This window comes from Zosterops lateralis (genome assembly GCF_965231275.1).
Source record: "Zosterops lateralis genome assembly, chromosome: 11".
Lineage (NCBI taxonomy): Eukaryota > Metazoa > Chordata > Aves > Passeriformes > Zosteropidae > Zosterops > Zosterops lateralis.
Genome location: NC_139771.1, coordinates 8,143,216 through 8,161,994, shown reverse-complemented (window position 1 = coordinate 8,161,994; position 18,779 = coordinate 8,143,216). Strand labels below are relative to the sequence as shown.

The window sequence follows — 18,779 nt, the reverse complement described above, 5'->3', positions numbered from 1 at the left end:
GCACCAGGAATGCTGGCAGGGCTGGCCAGCACCTGCAGTGCCCAACAGACATGTATTTACACACCGAGTAAAGCACTTTCTCCCTGCTCCAGAAAGGGAACAACTTAAAATACCAGGTAAAAACATCCCTCTGACCCATGTCCTGCTACTTCAACTCTTTTATGTACATTCCAGTCGAAATAAAACCTGATGCTTCTTTTTGGAGTAGACCCAGTCCAATTTCCAGCAAACACACAGAGGAACATTTCTTCTTTCCAGCAGCTCATTTGGTCTTGCTCAGTCTCTGGGATCACCGGATCTCCCAAGGAATACAACTGCAGAGTGCAGAGAGGTCAGATTTTATCAAGGCAGGAGCAAATAAAGCTGAGCAGAGCAAGCCTCACTCAGGGCAGGTCATAGCAAGGCCATTTCCATCTTGGGGAACCCACCAAGAATCTGAGTTTTTACACATCTAGAACAGATGGCCCAGGTCAGCTATATTCTTTATGAGGTTTGCAGCTGTTGTCTTTATCAGCTTGCACAGCTCTTGTGTAGCTGCTCTTAATTCACCTCAGCCAGGCAAGGGGTGGGGTGGCCACAGAGGAGCAAAGGGAATAAATGAAACCTACTCAAAAGGAAAGAAACAGCAATGCAGCCCAGGCCTGAACTCCTTCCATTGAGACCTCCAGTGCACGTGGACACACACACACACACACACAGGTTTCCCAGCCAAATAAAGGGCAAGGAACATTCCTGGAGATGGGGACTGGGCCTTTAGGAGCTGGACCACTTGAAGGAGACAAAAATTCCACTTCAAGGCCACTGACACCATATGAAAGCACATCACCCTGTGGGTGGGGTGAGGCTGCTCAAGTCGAGCCAGGGGCACTGCCCCAGGGCAAGCAAAGGGTGCAGTGCTGACTGCTCCTGCTCCCCTTGAACTGACAAGGACAACTCTTTGGGGTGGGAAAAGCTACAACCCTCCTCTGGTTAATCTGGAAGCAGAAGAATGTCCTGAAATTCTTCCCCTGGCTCTGGCCAGTTGCACCAAGCAACCCTTTCCAACCTTTCCCAACTGCAGATGAAGACACTCCTCTTCCCAGCAGAGCATTTTCCTTCTAATAGTATGCAAAGCCTTTCCTAAAACTTTCTTCATCAATTACCTGTCTGAAAAATGAAGAGTTGGTGCTAAAACCTGCCAGATCCTTAATATGATTGACTGTGGCTGGTTTCAGTCAGCAAAAGGTCTCCCAGTAACAAATTACTTGTCCATTTGTTCTCTGACAAGAAGCACAGTCGAGGCCTGGGTGTCATTTGAGCTCAATCAAATCCTAATGCTGATGGAAAACTTGGGTTTTTGGTGACTCCTGCAGTGCCCCAGTGGGGCTTGGAGAAATGTGTCACCCCTGAACGTGTGCAGGATGGGGCTGGAAGGCCTGGAGCTGTCAGACAGGAATTAACTGGGATGACAAATGGCACAAACATGCCTTTCTCTATTGGCACTTCCATGTTGCATGCTTACAGAACTGTTAACTATGGAAAACAAAAGATGGATGGAAGAAGATATTTTGCTAAATGGTTTTTTATAGAAAAAAAAAAAAAAAAAACAACAACAAAGAGAAGTTTGATGTATGCAAGCTCACTGATAGTCCTTGTTTTACAGCTGGGGAACATAAATAATTTTTCCCTGCTAATGGGATTTTATGATCTCAGATACAGAAAATTTGCCCTTTATTTTAAGGACGTCCAAATTAAAGGAGTGACTTGAAGTGGTAGAGACTGGCCTGAGGACATAGTGAATACAGAACATTAACTCTCACCATATAGGTGATGTTTACAAGATTTTTAGATGCAATTTTTACAACATAATAAAATCGCTGAATATGGCATAAAAATGTGTTAGATTCAATTTCTCCATTTCTTTTTGTATACACATTGATCAAAATAAGATCTCCTGTAGGAAAGAACGTGTTATTGTTTTGCCAGGAAAGGTTGGATCAGATGATTCTTGAGGCCCCATCCAACCTGGGATTCTAGGATTATTAAACTGCAGAGAAATAAACGTCCATAGCTTGTAGCTATGTTTTTCCTTTAAAACATTTTGCAGAATACTTACAGCTGGAACAAAGGAAGCTCAGAAAATTGCAACATTGGAGCTTTTTGGGGAAAAAAAAAAAAAAAAAAAAAAAGAGAAAACAGCTAAAAAGAAGTTCTGATATTCATTTCTAAATTCTAATAAATACTTTGATTGTATTATGCTTTGCCAGATCTGGCCTCCAACTTTGGCCTTCATCCAGTTCCCTGAAGAATCAGAGGAAATCGAGCTCAAAACTTTGATTATGCTCTTTCCTAAATGGCAAAATAGAACCCACCAATTTCACTGGCATTTTTCTCTGCATCGTTTGGCAACACCACTGGAGGCATTTTTCTGAAGCAGAGAAGCAAATCCCCTCTTTGTCTGTTTAAAATTGCAAGTTATTGCTCAGGGACACACCCAAGCTTTAAAATAAGGAGCAGTAATTATTATTTCATTATTTCCATTTGGACATTCCTTTAAAAATTACGAAGCTTCAAATCTACACTTACATATTTTAGAGTGAGGAACAGAGGAACACCAGCACCTTTGAAGACAACTACTAAAAATGGCAATTTGAGCTTTCACCTTAAAATGTCGCATTCTGGTGAGGCCTTGGTCTTACAAATATTCAGCACATGAGGACTCCTACTAAAGCAAGACTCACCCATAGGCTTTTTCACTGGTGGAGTTTCCTTTTATTTATATATATTTTAAGGCAACATATTATGAAAGTTGGAAGGAGGGAAATAACCTGGGAGCAGGAGGTAGGGTCACCATCAGTGTCCACAGACGGCCTTGGGCTCAGCTCCTCAGCACAGACACCTCAGCGAGGCCATGGGCCCGGCCAAACCAGAACTCTGTGTCAGAAAGAGAAATCATTCCATGGCTTTTTCTTCCCAGCACTCCCACATGAACACCTTCCCTCTCCAGTGCAATACCCTGCAGAAGTGACTACACCTAAAAATAACTGCACATCACAGAATCACAAGGTTGGAAGAGATTTCCAGGATCATCAAGTCCAACCCAACCCTAACCTCAACTAAACCATAGCACTGAGTGCCACATCCAGTCTTTTCTTAAACACATCCAGAGATGGTGACTCCACCACCTCCCCAGGTTGACCCTTCCAATACTTTATCACCCTTCCTGTAAAAAACTTTTTCCTAATATTTATCACAAGGTTCGTACTGCCTTTCTAACCCTTCCTTCGTTCATTGGCAGATGATGGTGTACAGAATTGCATAGGGAAACAGAATGTAAAAAGATAAAAATTAACTTAATTTACACAACCAATAAGAAAGTTTAAAGCAACGATAGAAAAATAATATCAAGGCTAGATACATGGAATTGCCAGTTCAACGGTATTAAGCTTTGGTAGACCAGTTAAAGAGCATAGCACCAAACAAAAAATCCAACGCCAGCAGCACGGGCTTCAGTAGGCGTGAGCTGTGATGAAAATGTAGATCTTGGCGAGGAAAGTCGTGTAGGTTCCCTGCCGCCAGAGTTTCATTTCCACGTCCAGCAGGAAGTCTTTGGGCTCCTTCACCTGGCGCTGCAGAAAGACGACGCCAGTGTAGGCGTTGAGCCTGCGGGTGCTGAAGAAGCCCTCCTCGTTGCCCCTGGTGATGGTGAGCACAATGCTGTCCCCGGCGTAGGCGGGCGAGGGCCCGATGCGGAAGATGTGAGCTGGCACCACAATGTTGGTCTGGAAGTTGAGCTGGTAGTAGGTGATGCGCACCGGCGTGCTCTGGCACTCCAGGAAGTTGAAGCAGCCGATGCGCTCGCACCGCCTGGGGAAAAGAGGAGGGAAGCACCTGTAGGGAGGCACTTCTCACACCCAGCAGGTGTCTTTCCATATAGGAAAAAGTTTAAGACTGACCCCTGTTGCTCTGATTTTTATTTTAGCTTTTTGATGTTTGTATTTTTGTACTGGAGTTTTTCATGGATTGTAACATAAACAAAGTGATTGGTTTTGCATTCCTCTCTAGAGGAGAGACAATTGATAGACTTGTAGTTTGACCAGTGGGGTCAGAGAGGTGTCAACCTCATTGCCCAATCTCTAGTCAAACTCCAAAGACTATATAAACCCAAGCGAAAAATAAACCACCTCTCTTTTTGCTCTGACAAACTGAGTACATAAGTGTCCTTCATTTCATGTCCTCTAGCTACAGACTCCTTAAGGTAAAGAACCCAGAAACTTCCATACCCTGTGGACCTGATATTTTCTGAGCCTGAGAATTGCTGAGCTCTTCCCAAGAGAAATTTTTCAACAGTTTTTCTTTTTCCCAAAACAACCTTGTGTAAACAATATTCCTTTCCCATAACGACAGGTGTTGTTTGGTATTTCTGTTACTCAGCCAATGGGAGAGGTGTCAGCCCTATGGACCAATAATGTGCCTTTTAGCCCAGCATGTTATAAAAGGGCTGAATGAACTATAAATAAAGCTTCTGATTTTTACTGCCTTCTGACTGGAGTCAAGCATCTTTATTTTGTGTCCTATTGCAACAACCCTCCTAGCAGTGATTGCCTCAGTGCCAGTACAAGAACATGGACTGGGCTCTGAGAGGCTCTTGGTGATTTTATTGGTAGCAGGCCAAGTTGTCTCTCCTAAAATATTCAGTATTTATGAAGGAGCACAAAAAAAGGAGAGGCTTTTTGGAGTGTTTTAGCAAGGTGTCAGAGGTTTTCTCAGACACCCATGCACGGCTTTATCTTTTGTTTTCTGTAACATTTGTAATTTTGATATTTTTCCTTATTAAACCTTTTGCTTTACAAAACACCTCTGAAGAGCGGTCTGGCTAATTAATTTTAGCCACTTCTCTGCAAAGGCTGGACCCTCAGAGATGAATACATTTACACCTGGTTTATTACATTCTGACCACATGCCAACCTGTATCAGGCACCTTCAGTGGGCAGGGGATAGCAGGGAGAAACACCAAACCCTCGGGGCATTGCCAAGGATCTGACTGACACCTCAGGATTTTAGCTTTTATTATTCTCATCTATTTGTAACCCTGCAGTTCTTTAGTGTAGAGCTCTAAACTCCACACACAGTGTGAGCTGCTGCTTCCCCACTTTGGGCAGACACAACAATTCCTCTCCAGACCTGGCAATCAAGGACCCCTCACTGCCTCAGGCCCCCAGAGATGGAAACAAAAGTGAGTTGGGAGCAGCAAACTTGGGGTAATGACTTCATTATCTGAACCTGTAATTGGAAGATGAACCCTCAATATGCAAATGGACCAAATTGATAAAATTGTGAACACCCATGACCTGTTGTCCATTTTTGGGTGCAGCCCCTGGGGGGCTTTGTCTGCCCTAAATGTACCTGAAGGGCCTTCAACAAATAGATCTGCTTTTTATTCCCTTAACTCTGTCTGGTCTCTGTTTTTAGGTAGCCCCAAAGGCACCAGGACAAAGCCCAGTCCTGAACCACAGTGTGTGATCAGGGGCTGCTTGCTCTGCCCTCCCAGTGCCCATGAACATTTCTGAGTGTGCAGTTGTGGAGCAATGCAGCCCGAGGCAGGGATCTCAGACATGGGGAGCTATGGGAGCTGCACCACGACGAGCCAGAGGCAGGCTGCAAACAGCACAGAGCAGGGAAGGGGAGCCAGGGGCTCATCCCTCAAAGGGCTGGGGCTCTGCTCCAAGGAAATGAGACCCTAAAAAGCACCTAAAACACAGGAGTGGGAAAAAGCTCCTCAGCTGGCAAAGCTGCTCAGTTCTGTAAGGAGGAAAAGTATGTTTTAAGCCATGGGCAACTAAATATAGATTTCCAAAGCACTGGCAGCCACCGAGGAAGGAAATTGGTAGGGAGATTTTGGGGCTGCTGAGGAGCTGGGGATGTGCCATTCCTGGAGCCCTGTGGCCTGGCAAGCTCAGCATCCTGTTCCCCTCCAACACTGAGGGATTGCAATCTGAATATTAAACAGGGAGCCCCAAACCCACTGTAAAAGTGGAGCACCGAGCAGCCTGGCTGCTCCTGCTCTGATACAAACGGCACAGAAGATCTTACTTTAAAACTTAATTATAAACAGAGCCATTTTAGAGCTGCAAGTAGAGCTGCAGGCTCTGATCTCTGCTGTTCCAGCAGCAGCTGGAGGGCAAACAGGGGCTCTGGGGCTTGGGAGAACAAAGGATAACCAGACACAAACTCTGCACGGGGAAGGTCTGTGAGCTCCTGGTGCCAAAGCAGCTTCTCAGAGCTCTGAGCACCCACAGCCACCCACAAACCAAGCACTACAGAACAGCAGAGGCAGTGATGCTGCCCCAGGGCCATACTCACATGTCAGATACCTTCCTGTAGTTGGAAGGGCACTCGAAGGACAGGCACCGGAAGCTGCCCTGGATGTTGTAGCAAGTCTCTGCAGATGAACAGTTATGGCTTCCTATTGCACACTCATCAATATCTAAGAAGAAGCACAAGATAAAGATGTTCTAAGTTCAAAAGTAAGAATTAACTCCTAGTGTTTTTCAGGAATAACCAAATCCCACCAGGATATAATTAACTCATGCTAAAAGCCAACAGGACTTCCTCAGTGAATTATGAGACTGGAGAAAGCTGGGCCAAAAGAATGCATCTGTGCACCAAGGTAGCTCTGGATTAAAGCAGAGCAGCTAAAATAAATCTAGAGTTAAAGTAAACAAGTGCAAAGTGGTCACTGCTGTCCTACAGGATGCAGGAGATGTGAGACATGGGAACTCAGAACAACACTTCAGAACAAGGCACACAGCTTCAAAAACCTAAATACAAATATCTCTGCATAAGGAGATGCAATTACAGAAGACATAGTAAAGAGCATTTAAAGCTCAAAGATACTTCATGGCCCAGAGCATAAATGTGGTTACCTAAACAACACATCCCCACAAGCCAAGCCATGACAATGCTGAAAACCAGATGCAGTGACAAGGATCCAGCCTGAGCAGAAAGCACTGGCAGAGCCCTCACAGTCACATTGTGTTCTCCCAAATGTCTAGACAATGCACGGAGGCTTTAAAATGAAATAAATCCTAACAGACAAGGCATGTGGACTGTGTAGGGCCCTGCAGCTCTGCCAATTGTCACAGAGCAGAGAGACTCTTAGAGGGAAACTATAACCTTCCACTCCCTCCCGTCCCCTGGGATGAGAACTGATCTCACACACTGAACTGGCTGGTTTAGGAGGCTTGCAAAGAAAAGTATACAATAGGAAATAGGAGAGAATCAAAGTCAAGTAAATCCCTTGCTGGTTCTCAGCAGTGCCCGTAGGTGAAAAGAAAATTTCTTCCATATTGCAATCATTGTCATGAAAGCACTCCCTGCACCACTTTGGCTGCACTGCAAAATACCACAGGCGGTTTCTGCAAAAAGGATCCATATGTTGAGACACTACTCCACGAGATACAACTCATCTTTGGAAAAAGGGAATGAGGAACATTCCACCAGTAACTCTTCAGAACTGGCCAGATGATGAGCAACTGGAGCCAGACCTTCAACTGGGGGAAACCCAGATCATTTCCCTGCATTCATCAGAGCCAACACCAACCCAGCCTTCCTCCAACCACGTTTTCAGACACCTCAGTGTCTGCTCAGCCTTGTAACTACAGACATGCAGAGCTCCAAACAAGGGGATGGATCCAGGGGAGTTACAGCTGCCATTTTCTAAAGGTGAATTTTACGTAAGAATCTAAGTGCATGTGGATATCACTGCAATCATACTTGAAAACACAACTAAAAATATTTTAGAACGCTTTAAAAGGATTTTAATTGTAATTTAATCTGCCTCACTGCTCCACAGTAAGGATTAAGTATGCTCATGCATTTACACAGAGCAAATTCACTGCCATTAGAATTCAAGCACAGGAGATACATAACCAAAGTTACATGGAGGGCTCCTAAAAGAGCCCAGGTAGGAAATGCCTGGCAGTTGGTGTAAGGACTGCAGGAATGTAAAGGTAATCAGATCCTCCACCAGGTTACACAGGCAGTGCATCCTTTGGAAAGGGGGGTTCAGCTCAGCACCACACAGCTGCACACCAGATGAAAACCACCAGGCTCCCAGGAGACATCTCCATGACTCTGAAGAGAAGGGGTGTGTGAGGGGAGGGCACTTGTCATTTCACTAACATTTATTAATGCCAGCAGAACCACGCTTAGGTGACACTGCTGGATGGCCAAGATCCAATTACAGCTCCAACATTTCATCTCCCAGTTTTCTGAAGGCGAAAGCTGTAACTCATAAAGAAGCCACAGATTTCTCCATCTGGCACCTCTAAAACCCCCAGGTGATCACGTGCTGTGCCAAGGTGCACACATAGCTCACGTGAGCAACCAAGTGCCCCAGCTGGAAGGATGAAATGGGCTCCTTGGGAATTCATGTCAGCAATTAGCTCACATTGACAGCTGAGTTGCCACAGCACTTTCTTCCAGCACAGGAAAACCGACTTTGCAGATACCAATATCTGGCAACTCTGCCCAAGACTGATTTTGGAACAGTGACTGCTAGAAAACATGGAGCTCGACTGAGCAACTGTAATGGCTGAGCTCATTGTGAGGGTGTTACTGATTGCCCCTGAGGTGCTGTTACCTCTGCAGGTCCTGCCGTTGGCTGCCATGGTGTAGCCCTGCTCAGGACAGGCACACTGGTAGCTGCCGGGGACGTTGATGCAGCGGAAGGTGCAGAGGATGCCGGCGCTCTGTGTGCACTCGTCAATGTCTGCGGGGAGAACACAGTCACACAGGGAAAAGGGGGAAAAGGGGAAAGGGGAAAAAGGGGGAAAAGGGAAAAGGGGGAAAAGGGGAAAAGGGAAAGGAAAATTAAGAAAGAGAAAGAGAAAGAGAAAGAGAAAGAGAAAGAGAAAGAGAAAGAGAGAAAGAGACTCACAACCACCCCCAGGCATCACCTACAGCATCAGGGGCTGCTGAGGGCCAGAGAGCTCTTGCTGCTACAGAGAATAAACACACAGTCCATAACCTGGAGAGGCAGTAGCTTACCTTTACAAGAATGCCCATCTTCTGCCAGCTGGAAGCCTTGCCTGCAGTAGCACTGGTAGGAACCATAAACGTTGGCACACTCCTGGCTGCAGGGGCTGTTATCACATTCATTCACATCTGCATCCAAAAACAAACCCACAGAGATGGCCACAGTGCTTCTGAACAGTGTCCTCCACCTTTTCCTGCCCCTGAAAACCTTTACCTTCCAGGCAGAGTGACTAAGGAAAGACTAATTTGTCCCTCTTTTTTCTGCTCCCTAGGCAGAATGCCAAGAAGCCTCAGCATGTCTGTTGCACCTGAATTTCCTTTCTCCATATATATACCAGTGGAAACACATACACATGCACGCATTTGTTTCAGACTTTATGGCTTTCAGTTCACTAAAATATGCATTTGTTGCCCTAAAAAAATCATGGAGCAGTAAAAATTTTTCCATTAATTCAAAATCTCTTTTTTTTTTTCCCTGTAAGTTTTGCCACTATTGAGTTTCATCTTTATCCGAATTTGGATGGTTTCCTGTTTCAAGTTTCTTCTATTCTCCTTTTGTCATGTGGAAGGAAAGCAAAAAGTATATGGGGAAAGGAAGAAAGAGGAGAAACTTGTTAACACTCATCTGACAATCCCAGTGTTTGACTGCAAATTAGAGCACACAAAGGTGACTGCTTTTATATCTAATTCTCACAGCAATTTCTTCCTCGTGGAGAGGAGGGCTGGTACCTTCGCAGTGCTTGCCATCGTAGGAGAGGCGGAATCCCGAGGAGCAGGAGCAGTGGTAGGAGCCGGGCGTGTTCTCACATGTGTGCTGGCACAGTCGCCCCGGGTAATTCCAGCATTCATTGATGTCTGCCAGCACAACAAGCAAACACACAGTCAGCTCAGGGGCACGAGCAAAGCAGGCGCAGGAGGGTGTTTTTTAAAGTTTTAAAGAGATTGGTTTGCAGGGCGTGAAGTGCTCGGCCAGGGTTTGAGGCTGGCTGACTCCCAGCTCTGCTTGCTGCCCGGAGGGACAAAGGGCACAGGGCTGGGTCTTCGCTCTGGGGAGGAAAGTGCTGAAACCTCCAGACAGACAAATTCCAAATCCCCACAGCAGCAGATGCACAACCCACAGGGAAGTTACTCTGCAGATGGCTTTAAGTGACAACCTGCAGGCAAACCAAGCCAAGGGTCCAAATCCCCGGCGGGAGTGGCAGAGCTGTGTGGGTGTGCTGCATAGTCTGGCTCTGGAGGTGATGCTGAGCACTGCACTGCACAGCCCACACGGCAGTGGTGCTGAGCACTACACTGCATAGCTCCGGAGGGGATGCTGAGCACTGCACTGCATAGCCCACACTGCAATGGTGCTGAGCACTGCACTGCACAGCCCACACTGCAGTGGTGCTGAGCACTGCACTGCACAGCCCACACTGCAATGGTGCTGAGCACTGCACTGCACAGCCCATACTGCAGTGGTGCTGAGCACTGCACTGCATAGCCCACACTGCAGTGGTGCTGAGCACTGCACTGCACAGCCCATACTGCAGTGGTGCTGAGCACTGGCCTGGGCCCAGGGCTCAGGCAGAGCCAGCCCCCAGCCCCTGCTGTGCCCCACGTACCGATGCAGCTGCGGCTGAAGGAGTCATACTGATAGCCCATCTTGCAGTCACAGCGGTAGCCCCCAGGCAGGTTGTGGCACAGCTGCCCCTCTCCACACCGGTGCACCCCAGCCTGGCACTCATCCACATCTGCAGGGCCAGACAAGGAAAACTGCTTCAGGACTGTTTGATTAAAACCAGTGTTTGTAAAGGGACACAAAAGGATCCATTGGACAGCAGGGTTAGAAACTGGACAGAGGAAACATCACAGCTTCTCCCTCCATGCTTGTCACAGAGGCAGTGGAGTCAAACTTGGGGAAGACAGAGCGTTACCTTCAAAGTGAAAATGGTAACTGGACCTGCAGTGGGGCTCTCCCAGTATATTCTGCATTTCAGTGTAAGTACACTTTGATTCTGCTCAAACCATGACATTTAAAGCCCCCATTCTAATGTTCTGCCATTCCATGAGTCACACCAAGCCTTTTAAAGCGAAACAAGAACCAGCCAGAAATTCTGCTCATCCCTTCAATTAAAGCAACTGCTATTTTAATCTCCACTTGCCCTCTCAGTCTGCTTCTGCTGTCTGCCTTTTGCTCTTTCCCAATGTTGATCTTTTTTCTTTTCTCTATCAGCTCCCATTTTGATATTTCCCACGGCCTCTCATCCAACATCAAATACCAACAAATTAGTTGCTTCTCCACTCACACACATCATTTCCAATCTCATTTAAACATCCTCGGAGGAAGATGAGAGTTTTCAATACAGGCTGATTTACAAGACTTGCAACATGACTAAATAGCTCATCAACATCTAACAAATCCCTCTTACCATCTGTGACAAGAAGCATCAGAAAGTCTGATTAACCCTCACAATTGTGTATTTCTTCAAGTATTCCAAGCTCTGCCACTTCCTAAGCCAATGGATCCTGCCTTTTTCCTATTGTTCACATTTTCAACTACTTTTACAACCCAAATCCCTGTTCATGTAATGATCATTAGGATGGATCTCTCAGGCTGAAAATTTGCCATGCTGCCCTGTTTGAAGTCATAAATTTGATCACGAAATCATGTCAGAGGGTTCCTGGGCAGTTCCCCATCAAACAACAGCCTTGGAGGGGCTGCACCCACACAGTCCCTGCTGGCACCAGGTCAGGGGTGGCAGGGAATGAGGGAATGCCCCTCACCACACAGGAATCCTTGACAGGAACTGAGATTTCTGCTGGAACACCAAATCCTCGTTTTCTCTGAATCAGAGGTAGCACCAAAACCAAGGAAGTATCTAATGCAGAGAACAATTTGTAAAGTAGAAGCTTTATTTGTAATGAATTTGTATGTGCAACCATTTTGTTAGTTTGTCCAAAGTTCGGTATTCCATTGCATTCAGACTTTAATCGCTTCTAAGGCGTGACACCATCAGAACTGTGCCATATTTCACATTACAGCAGTTTTCAGCTAAATCCAAGAGGCACTTTTTAATAACTCATTTGCTCAATCAGAAAATCTGAACATTTTAAAGACAGATGAATTCTCTGAACAGAGGAGATGACCCTACAAGTGTTGTTCTGCTGAAGAAACACGTGTAGATGATGTTTTTACTGCTGTGAATAAATCTGATTCAGGCATCTAATTAGCTATTGTAATGCCTCAAAGACACTAGTCTTTATCACAGAGAGAGGAAATTACGACCATATGCTTTTCTTCTTTCTTCTCTGTGCTCTCTGCCTACTTAAAAAAGCCATTTAGAAAAAAAACCAAACAACACAGACCAGCAGCAGGGACAGAGTGCACACAGCAAAGACAGAGAAATCACCAATAAACATAAATTATTCCCAAAATCAAGCTAGAGAAGCTGCTTTATGCCTGCTCCTGAGCTTGACTGAGCCTTGTCAGTGGTGTAAAGCAGGGCCATCAGGAATCATTGTGTTATCTCACTGTGCTCTAGAGCAGAGAGGCTGGAGGATTAATGGCAATTTCCTCCTCTCTCTCATGGATTTACACACAGCCCCTTTTGTTTTACAAACAACTGGGGAGAAAAGCTGGATTCTTTCTGTACCATCAGTTTAAAATTTAGGAACATAACTTGCCCCAGCCATTACAGAGTCACAGAATCACAGAATCATTAAGGATGGAGAATCATTAAGGCCTCCAAGATCACCAAGTCCAGCTGTTGATCCAACAGCATCACGTTCACCACTAAGCCATGTCCCCAAGTGTCACATCCACGTGTTTTTTTGGCCACATCCAGGGGTGGGGACTGCCCCCCTGCCCTCATTTGCAGGGCATGAAGAGCAAAGGCTGCTGGCCAAGACAGCTGTGCTGCTCAGGGCTCACTGCTGCTTGTGTGGAAAATGGCATTCAGGGACACCCTGGTATGGTGCTCACCCTAAAAACAACCTCAGGTGGTGCAACCATGCCCAGCCCAGGTGACCTGGCTGAGAAAAGATCAAAAGCTGAAGAACTGTGTCTGCACAGAACTGAAGGAGACAAGACTTTTGGATCTTCTTTTTGGAAGCACTGAAATATCCCAAGCTTAACAGGACAGCCAAGAACACAGCATTGCTTTGCCCTGAACTTACAAACCACAGTATTTGGAAGCTTTCTCAGTTTCCTCAGTTGCACACATGAACTATTTCTTCTAAATCTGCTGCTTCCAAATCTTCTCCACTTTTCCACTGGCCACGCATGGTGTGGACAGTCCTGGGGCTAAAACCATGAAGGGAGGGAGAGGACAATGAAGAGCAAAAAGGCGAATTCAGGAAGATCTGTGGAAATGGGGTCTAGCTGCACCGCTGGTGTGCATTACAAGTTCCTAACCACGACCAAATTAATGGTTTTTAACGTGGCTCCCAGCCACCTGCAGCCCCACAAAGCACATTTTGTTAATCTATCATCCTCTGTTCCAGGGGAAGGCAGGTAAAGATCACTGGGGTCTCAGCACTGAGCAAACTGCTGCTTTGTCATTTCTTTTATTGTTTTCCCCACTGTCATTTTGGGATTTCCTATTTCATGTAGCTTGGAACACAGGGAATTGGAGAAACCCAGTCAGCTTTGCCTTGGGCACCAGGGACTGAGCTTCCCAGCCCTTGGTGCCTCATGTGCTCATTTACAAATAAATGCTAACGAGCACTGAAATCTGCCATTCTGAGCCAGTAACTCCCCAAATACACTGGAACAAACACAAATCAGGATCAAGCTGCATGCCTGTATGAATATTTCATAGACTCATTCTCCTCAGAATTCTTTTCACACAGGGAGAATTTATCCTAAACATCCTCACAGGTGGATGCAATGGGAACACCATGCACAGAACATCCTGACAAAGAACATCCACTTGGTGCTACTCCTGTGAGCCCCCAAACCCAGCACCCCTTGTTTGCTGCAGATCACTCCACTTCCAGGGAGGCACTACAAAAACCACCAAGGCCTTGTGTTCTTGCCTGACAGGATGAGTTAAAAAAGTAACTAAAACACATTCTCCCCAGAGTGGAAGCCAGTGAATCCCATCTGCAACCAAAACCAGCTGCTGAGAGCACCGAGAGAAACTCCATGGGGCAATGACAGGACCCTGCCGCACTAACAAACCCCAGAGCTGCAGAGACAGCAAATTCCCATTCCCCAAAGACATTTAGGAAACTGGAGGTAACTCCAGACGTGTCTTTGGCAGTGACACAGGTTTTTTCCCTGGGAGATCCCCGGGCTGCCCTCACCGATGCAGCGCGTGCCGTCCTCGTTGGCGTGGTACCCTCGGCTGCAGCTCAGCGTGTTCCTCTGGCACGTGTAGGACCCCACCGTGTTGATGCAGTTGAATCCTGGCTTGCAGGGCTCAGGGAGAGATGTGCACTCATTGATATCTGGTGAAGAAAACAAACAGAGCAGGGAGAGATGCTGTTTAACCCTTCTGGTCTGCTTTTGGTACGTGGCTGGGTGAGGCCAGTGTGTTATCAGCCCCACAAAGATGTATCGAGCTCTGAGGGTGACCAGCAGCCTCTCAGAAATGGCTTAAGAATAACTAGTGAGACGGCTGATTGGAGGCGTTTGGAAATAGCAAAAAGGTTTTAATTAAAGAGAAAATAACAAACTATACAAAAAAAATGAGTAAAAGATGTGCACAGTGCAGGGAGGCCCCTTACACCTGCTAAGACACCCCAAAAATACCCTGAGAATCTCCGTGCTCTCTCTTAAGTATTTGATGATCTAGGAGAGGTTTTTGGCTTGCTGCCCAATAGAAAACAGTTACATTCCTTGAGGAACAGCTAAAGATCCAAGAGGTGCTTTTGTCCTGCCACTGGTCCAATTATGGTGAGAAAAGCACAGAAGTTTCTGGTTCTCTTTCCTTAAAAGTTCAGGGGTGAGGTTTAAACTCTTTTCCTAATATTGGAACACCTGCTTGGGTGTGGGGGTGCACTGCAAGGTGCTTTCTTCCACCTGTCCTTCTTTTCCTTCACTTCAACTTCTTGTGCTACAAAGATAAGGATGCTGAAGTGGATAGTTCCAAATTCAAGTGGGGATAGTTCCAAATTCAAGTGGGGATAGTTCCTAATTCAAATATTCCCATCTTTAAATGGACTGCAGTGTTGACGTTAAGCTCAGGGCAGGGTTTGAGGACAGCCCCCCATCCAAGGGAGCCCCAGGAGCTGCAGGCCAGGGCTCAGAGCCCTGCTGCTCACACTCACCCACACAGTTCCCCTCAGGGTCCTGCAGGAACCCGTCCATGCAGCGCTGCTTGGACTCGCAGTAGAAGGAGCCCTGGGTGTTCTGACAGACAAAGTTCACCTTGCAGCTGTGGGTTCCTCTCTCACACTCATCGATATCTGTTCATCACACCAAAACACCACACTGGGGTCAGCTCAGCTCCAGGAAGGAAATTAGGAGGCATTATTTCAACAGACACCTGGTACTAATGGGAAATCTGAGGGTAATGTGTGTGCTCTGGGGCATCGCTTCAGGATTTGTCAGGTCCTGCAGCACATTTGATTCAGGTCCCTGCTGCCTCATTCACAGCTTCTCTTGCAACCCACAAATACCAAAATATCTGCACTTTTTTACAGGCTGCTGTAAAACAATTTGTAAGTATTATAATCCTCTGTAATCTAATTTAAAGACTAGAAAGTAAATTAGATTAGTAATAAATGTTAGAAATGCTCTAGAATCAGACAACAGAACGAGACATTCATAAAACAGCCTCTTCAAGTAAACCAAGCTTTATCTATGACAGCTGTTTATAAAGGGAGATTTCTGATCATTTCTATTTTATAACTCTTTCTTTATGTTCTATGTCAAAAGCTAAGCTCTTTCCTTAGGCATCTCTTACTCCAGATGTGAGGGATCTGTAAAAGTCGTAGGTGTAAATAACAGTGAGTTTTTCCCTGAAGGCAGGGCTCGTGTGTCCCTTGCACGCTCCTGTGCTGCCGTGAGCACTGATGTTCCCTTCTCTGTTAAGACACCTACAGACAGCAGGACAGGGGGATGAAGAATGACTTCTTAACCCTGTGACCATCCCAAATGGTTAAATGGAAATGTAAAATGTAAATAAATGTTGACAGAGATCCTGAACATGGGGAGGATGGGGCTGTCAGCCCTGTGACCCATTCAGGCTGGGAATTTTTGCTGGAATCACCAGCAAACAGCATCATCTGAGCCAGGCAGAGGAGCTGAGGGGGATTCCTCCATCAGGGAGATGGCAAATCCTCATTCAGAAGGTTTCATCCATGTTCTAAGTAATTTACAGTTATCCCTGGGAACCATTTCAAAGGAGTGAATGTGCAGGAGGAGCCTGCAAAGCCCAACATTTCCATGATGAGCAGCCTCTTTTGGCTGCAGCGCTGGTACCAGAGAGCAGCAACACCAAAAGGCTTTGCAATCCCTCCCTTCCCTCTGAAAAGCCCTTTCCTTACCCACACACTCCCCGTCCTTCAGCTCGTGGCCGGGCTGGCAGCTCAGCTCCTGCAGGCAGCGGAAGGAGCCCATGGTGTTGACACAGTGCTCTCTCCTCTGGCAGGTGTGTCTCTCTGTCACACACTCGTTGATGTCTATGAGAGAGAGGGAACACATCAGTGCCACAGGCTGCTGAGGCATCTCCCTCTTCCTGCTCTCATGGAAGGAGCAGGAAGCCCAGATGAAAGACAGTCAATGCAGTTACAGTGCTCTGATGGGAGATGTTTTTAGTCCAGGGTCTTTAGTTAGCACACAGTGACTGAGAAGACACGAATCACAGGGGGATTGCCCCCTCCTCCCCTCTCCCCAGAGGCCATGGGGTGGTGTAGGCACAGGGGACAGGGATTGACAGAACTGAGGAAAGGCAAAGGATTGATGAGCAGCCAGTGGAGACGGGATGGGAACTCCTGGACAAATGAATGAGAAAGGGATTAATGCCCACTGCTCCTCACCAGAGCTCCATAGCCCGACCACTGAGCAGTGCTGCTGCCCCAGGCCAGGCTGGCAGGGGCTGGCACTGCTCCAGAGTCACCCTGCTCCTCAGCTGGATCGTGCTGGTACCTGCTCCCTAAGGAATGCATCACTGTGACTGCACATGCAGGAACTCATGGAGAGGAACCCTGATGGCTCAATCAAGTTTGTAAATTTGTATGTGGAGCTTTAAAGAGATCTGATTTCAGCAGGTGGAGTAGTGGAAAAGTTATTTAAAAAAAAAACAACACTTGAACACAAGATTGCAGAGCATGAGACAATTAAGGAAGGAATATGAAACACCTTTAAAATGATACCTTTTGATAGGCTTGGATGAAATCATCTCCAATTCAGGTCTTGGTTATGTTAATAATGAAAGCTAGAACAGCCTGATGAGCAAATACTTAGAAGCAACAAAAAGGGGCAGACACTGGGAAATTTTCTTGCCAACCTCCACAAAGCCTCACACGTTCTCAGTTCTATATAAAGCTAAGAACTGCTAGAGCTAACAAAAGCCAAATGTGACCAGAACCATTACCAGTCCTCTGGCTGCTCTATGCATGAAGCTGTTCTCATACTACACAATAAAGCAAGTATTGTTTAAATCAAATTTTCATTTTGGCTGTAGAACCTCATTCTCAGATAAGTACATCAGATATATGACTTCCCCTGTGGAGCATGAAAACAGGAAAAGCCATTTGAAAAGATTTTTGTCTTTAAAACTGTGTCAGCTGGTTTTCTAGCAAAGAAATGAGGAGGAGCACCAAAAAACTTCAGCTCCTGGTGGGCTGGGATAACTGGTGGTGTGCACTGAGTTTTGCAAGACCTGCATTGGCTTGGTCACATTTCACTTCTCACTTATTCCTATTTCCCTTTTCCTTTTTTTGCTCTGTTTGCCATTGCTACTCTCCACATGCTATGGAGTTCCTTTCCAAAGCAGTTGGTTGATCCACAGCAAGGATCAATCACCTGGATCTCTTTCTACCTGTCCCACATGAGGCTTGAGCTCCTGCATGGAGGGACAGGTCCTGGCCTGCCCCAAAGTGCCTGCAGGGTTATGTCCCCCTAATGCCTGTGCACCTGCCCAGTTTCTGTTCATTAGAGTTTCTGTTCATTAGGAGTATTTTCACACGTGATCCTGTGGGGGTAACAAAGTCCCCTCAAATGCTGGGAGGTGCTGTGGTAGATCCCTCTCACCTCTTTAGACATAGTTCTTTAATAATTTTGATTTTTAAAAAATTTTATTGTAGAGAAAACCAGCAATGGAGGGCCACTTAACAGCACCCAAAGCACTGCAAGATTTTCTGCTGGCTGTACCACAGGTCTGAGATTATCTGTCCTTGCAAACCACAAAAAGGCCCCTCACAAAAACAAACTGACAGCACCACACTGCAGCTCATGAGCTTGAGTCAGTCCAGCACCACATCCAAAGAGAAATTATATTTGTCTGAAATATGAACCAAAGAGGGTAGGAGGCATTCCATGTGATCAGCAGGTGGAATATTAAATAACAGGCATAAAAAAGGTTGTGATCTCACAGAGGGAAAAAAAAATCGAATATGATTTCATGTTTTGTCTGTATTTTTGATTCAATTTTCAAAACTCTGAGTACTTGAAAAAATATGCAGAACTGGCCGGAACACATTTGAGGAAATGAAAATGCTGGAAACTGGCAGATTACAATGCAGAATTCTTGCTTTCAAAGGGAGTTCTGTGCTCGTGAGACACTGACAAGCTCTAAAGCCTGACTGTGGGCTGGGCTGAGCTGCAAGGC

General features: G+C 46.1%; 1 protein-coding gene across 1 annotated transcript in view; it reads right to left on the bottom strand.

The window, feature by feature from the left end:
- Positions 1–2,757: 2,757 nt before the first annotated feature.
- The window catches only part of FBLN2 (fibulin 2), a gene marked incomplete at its 5' end in the record, with an annotated part of 59,929 nt that continues 43,907 nt past the window's right edge, over positions 2,758–18,779 (bottom strand). The window contains 9 exons of the mRNA XM_083869646.1: positions 2,758–3,846; positions 6,343–6,466; positions 8,624–8,752; positions 9,031–9,147; positions 9,748–9,873; positions 10,623–10,751; positions 14,308–14,451; positions 15,274–15,411; positions 16,495–16,629. Coding sequence (XP_083725772.1) covers positions 3,489–3,846; positions 6,343–6,466; positions 8,624–8,752; positions 9,031–9,147; positions 9,748–9,873; positions 10,623–10,751; positions 14,308–14,451; positions 15,274–15,411; positions 16,495–16,629 — 1,400 coding nt within the window. The 3' untranslated portion in view covers positions 2,758–3,488. The remainder of the gene's footprint in view (positions 3,847–6,342; positions 6,467–8,623; positions 8,753–9,030; positions 9,148–9,747; positions 9,874–10,622; positions 10,752–14,307; positions 14,452–15,273; positions 15,412–16,494; positions 16,630–18,779) is intronic.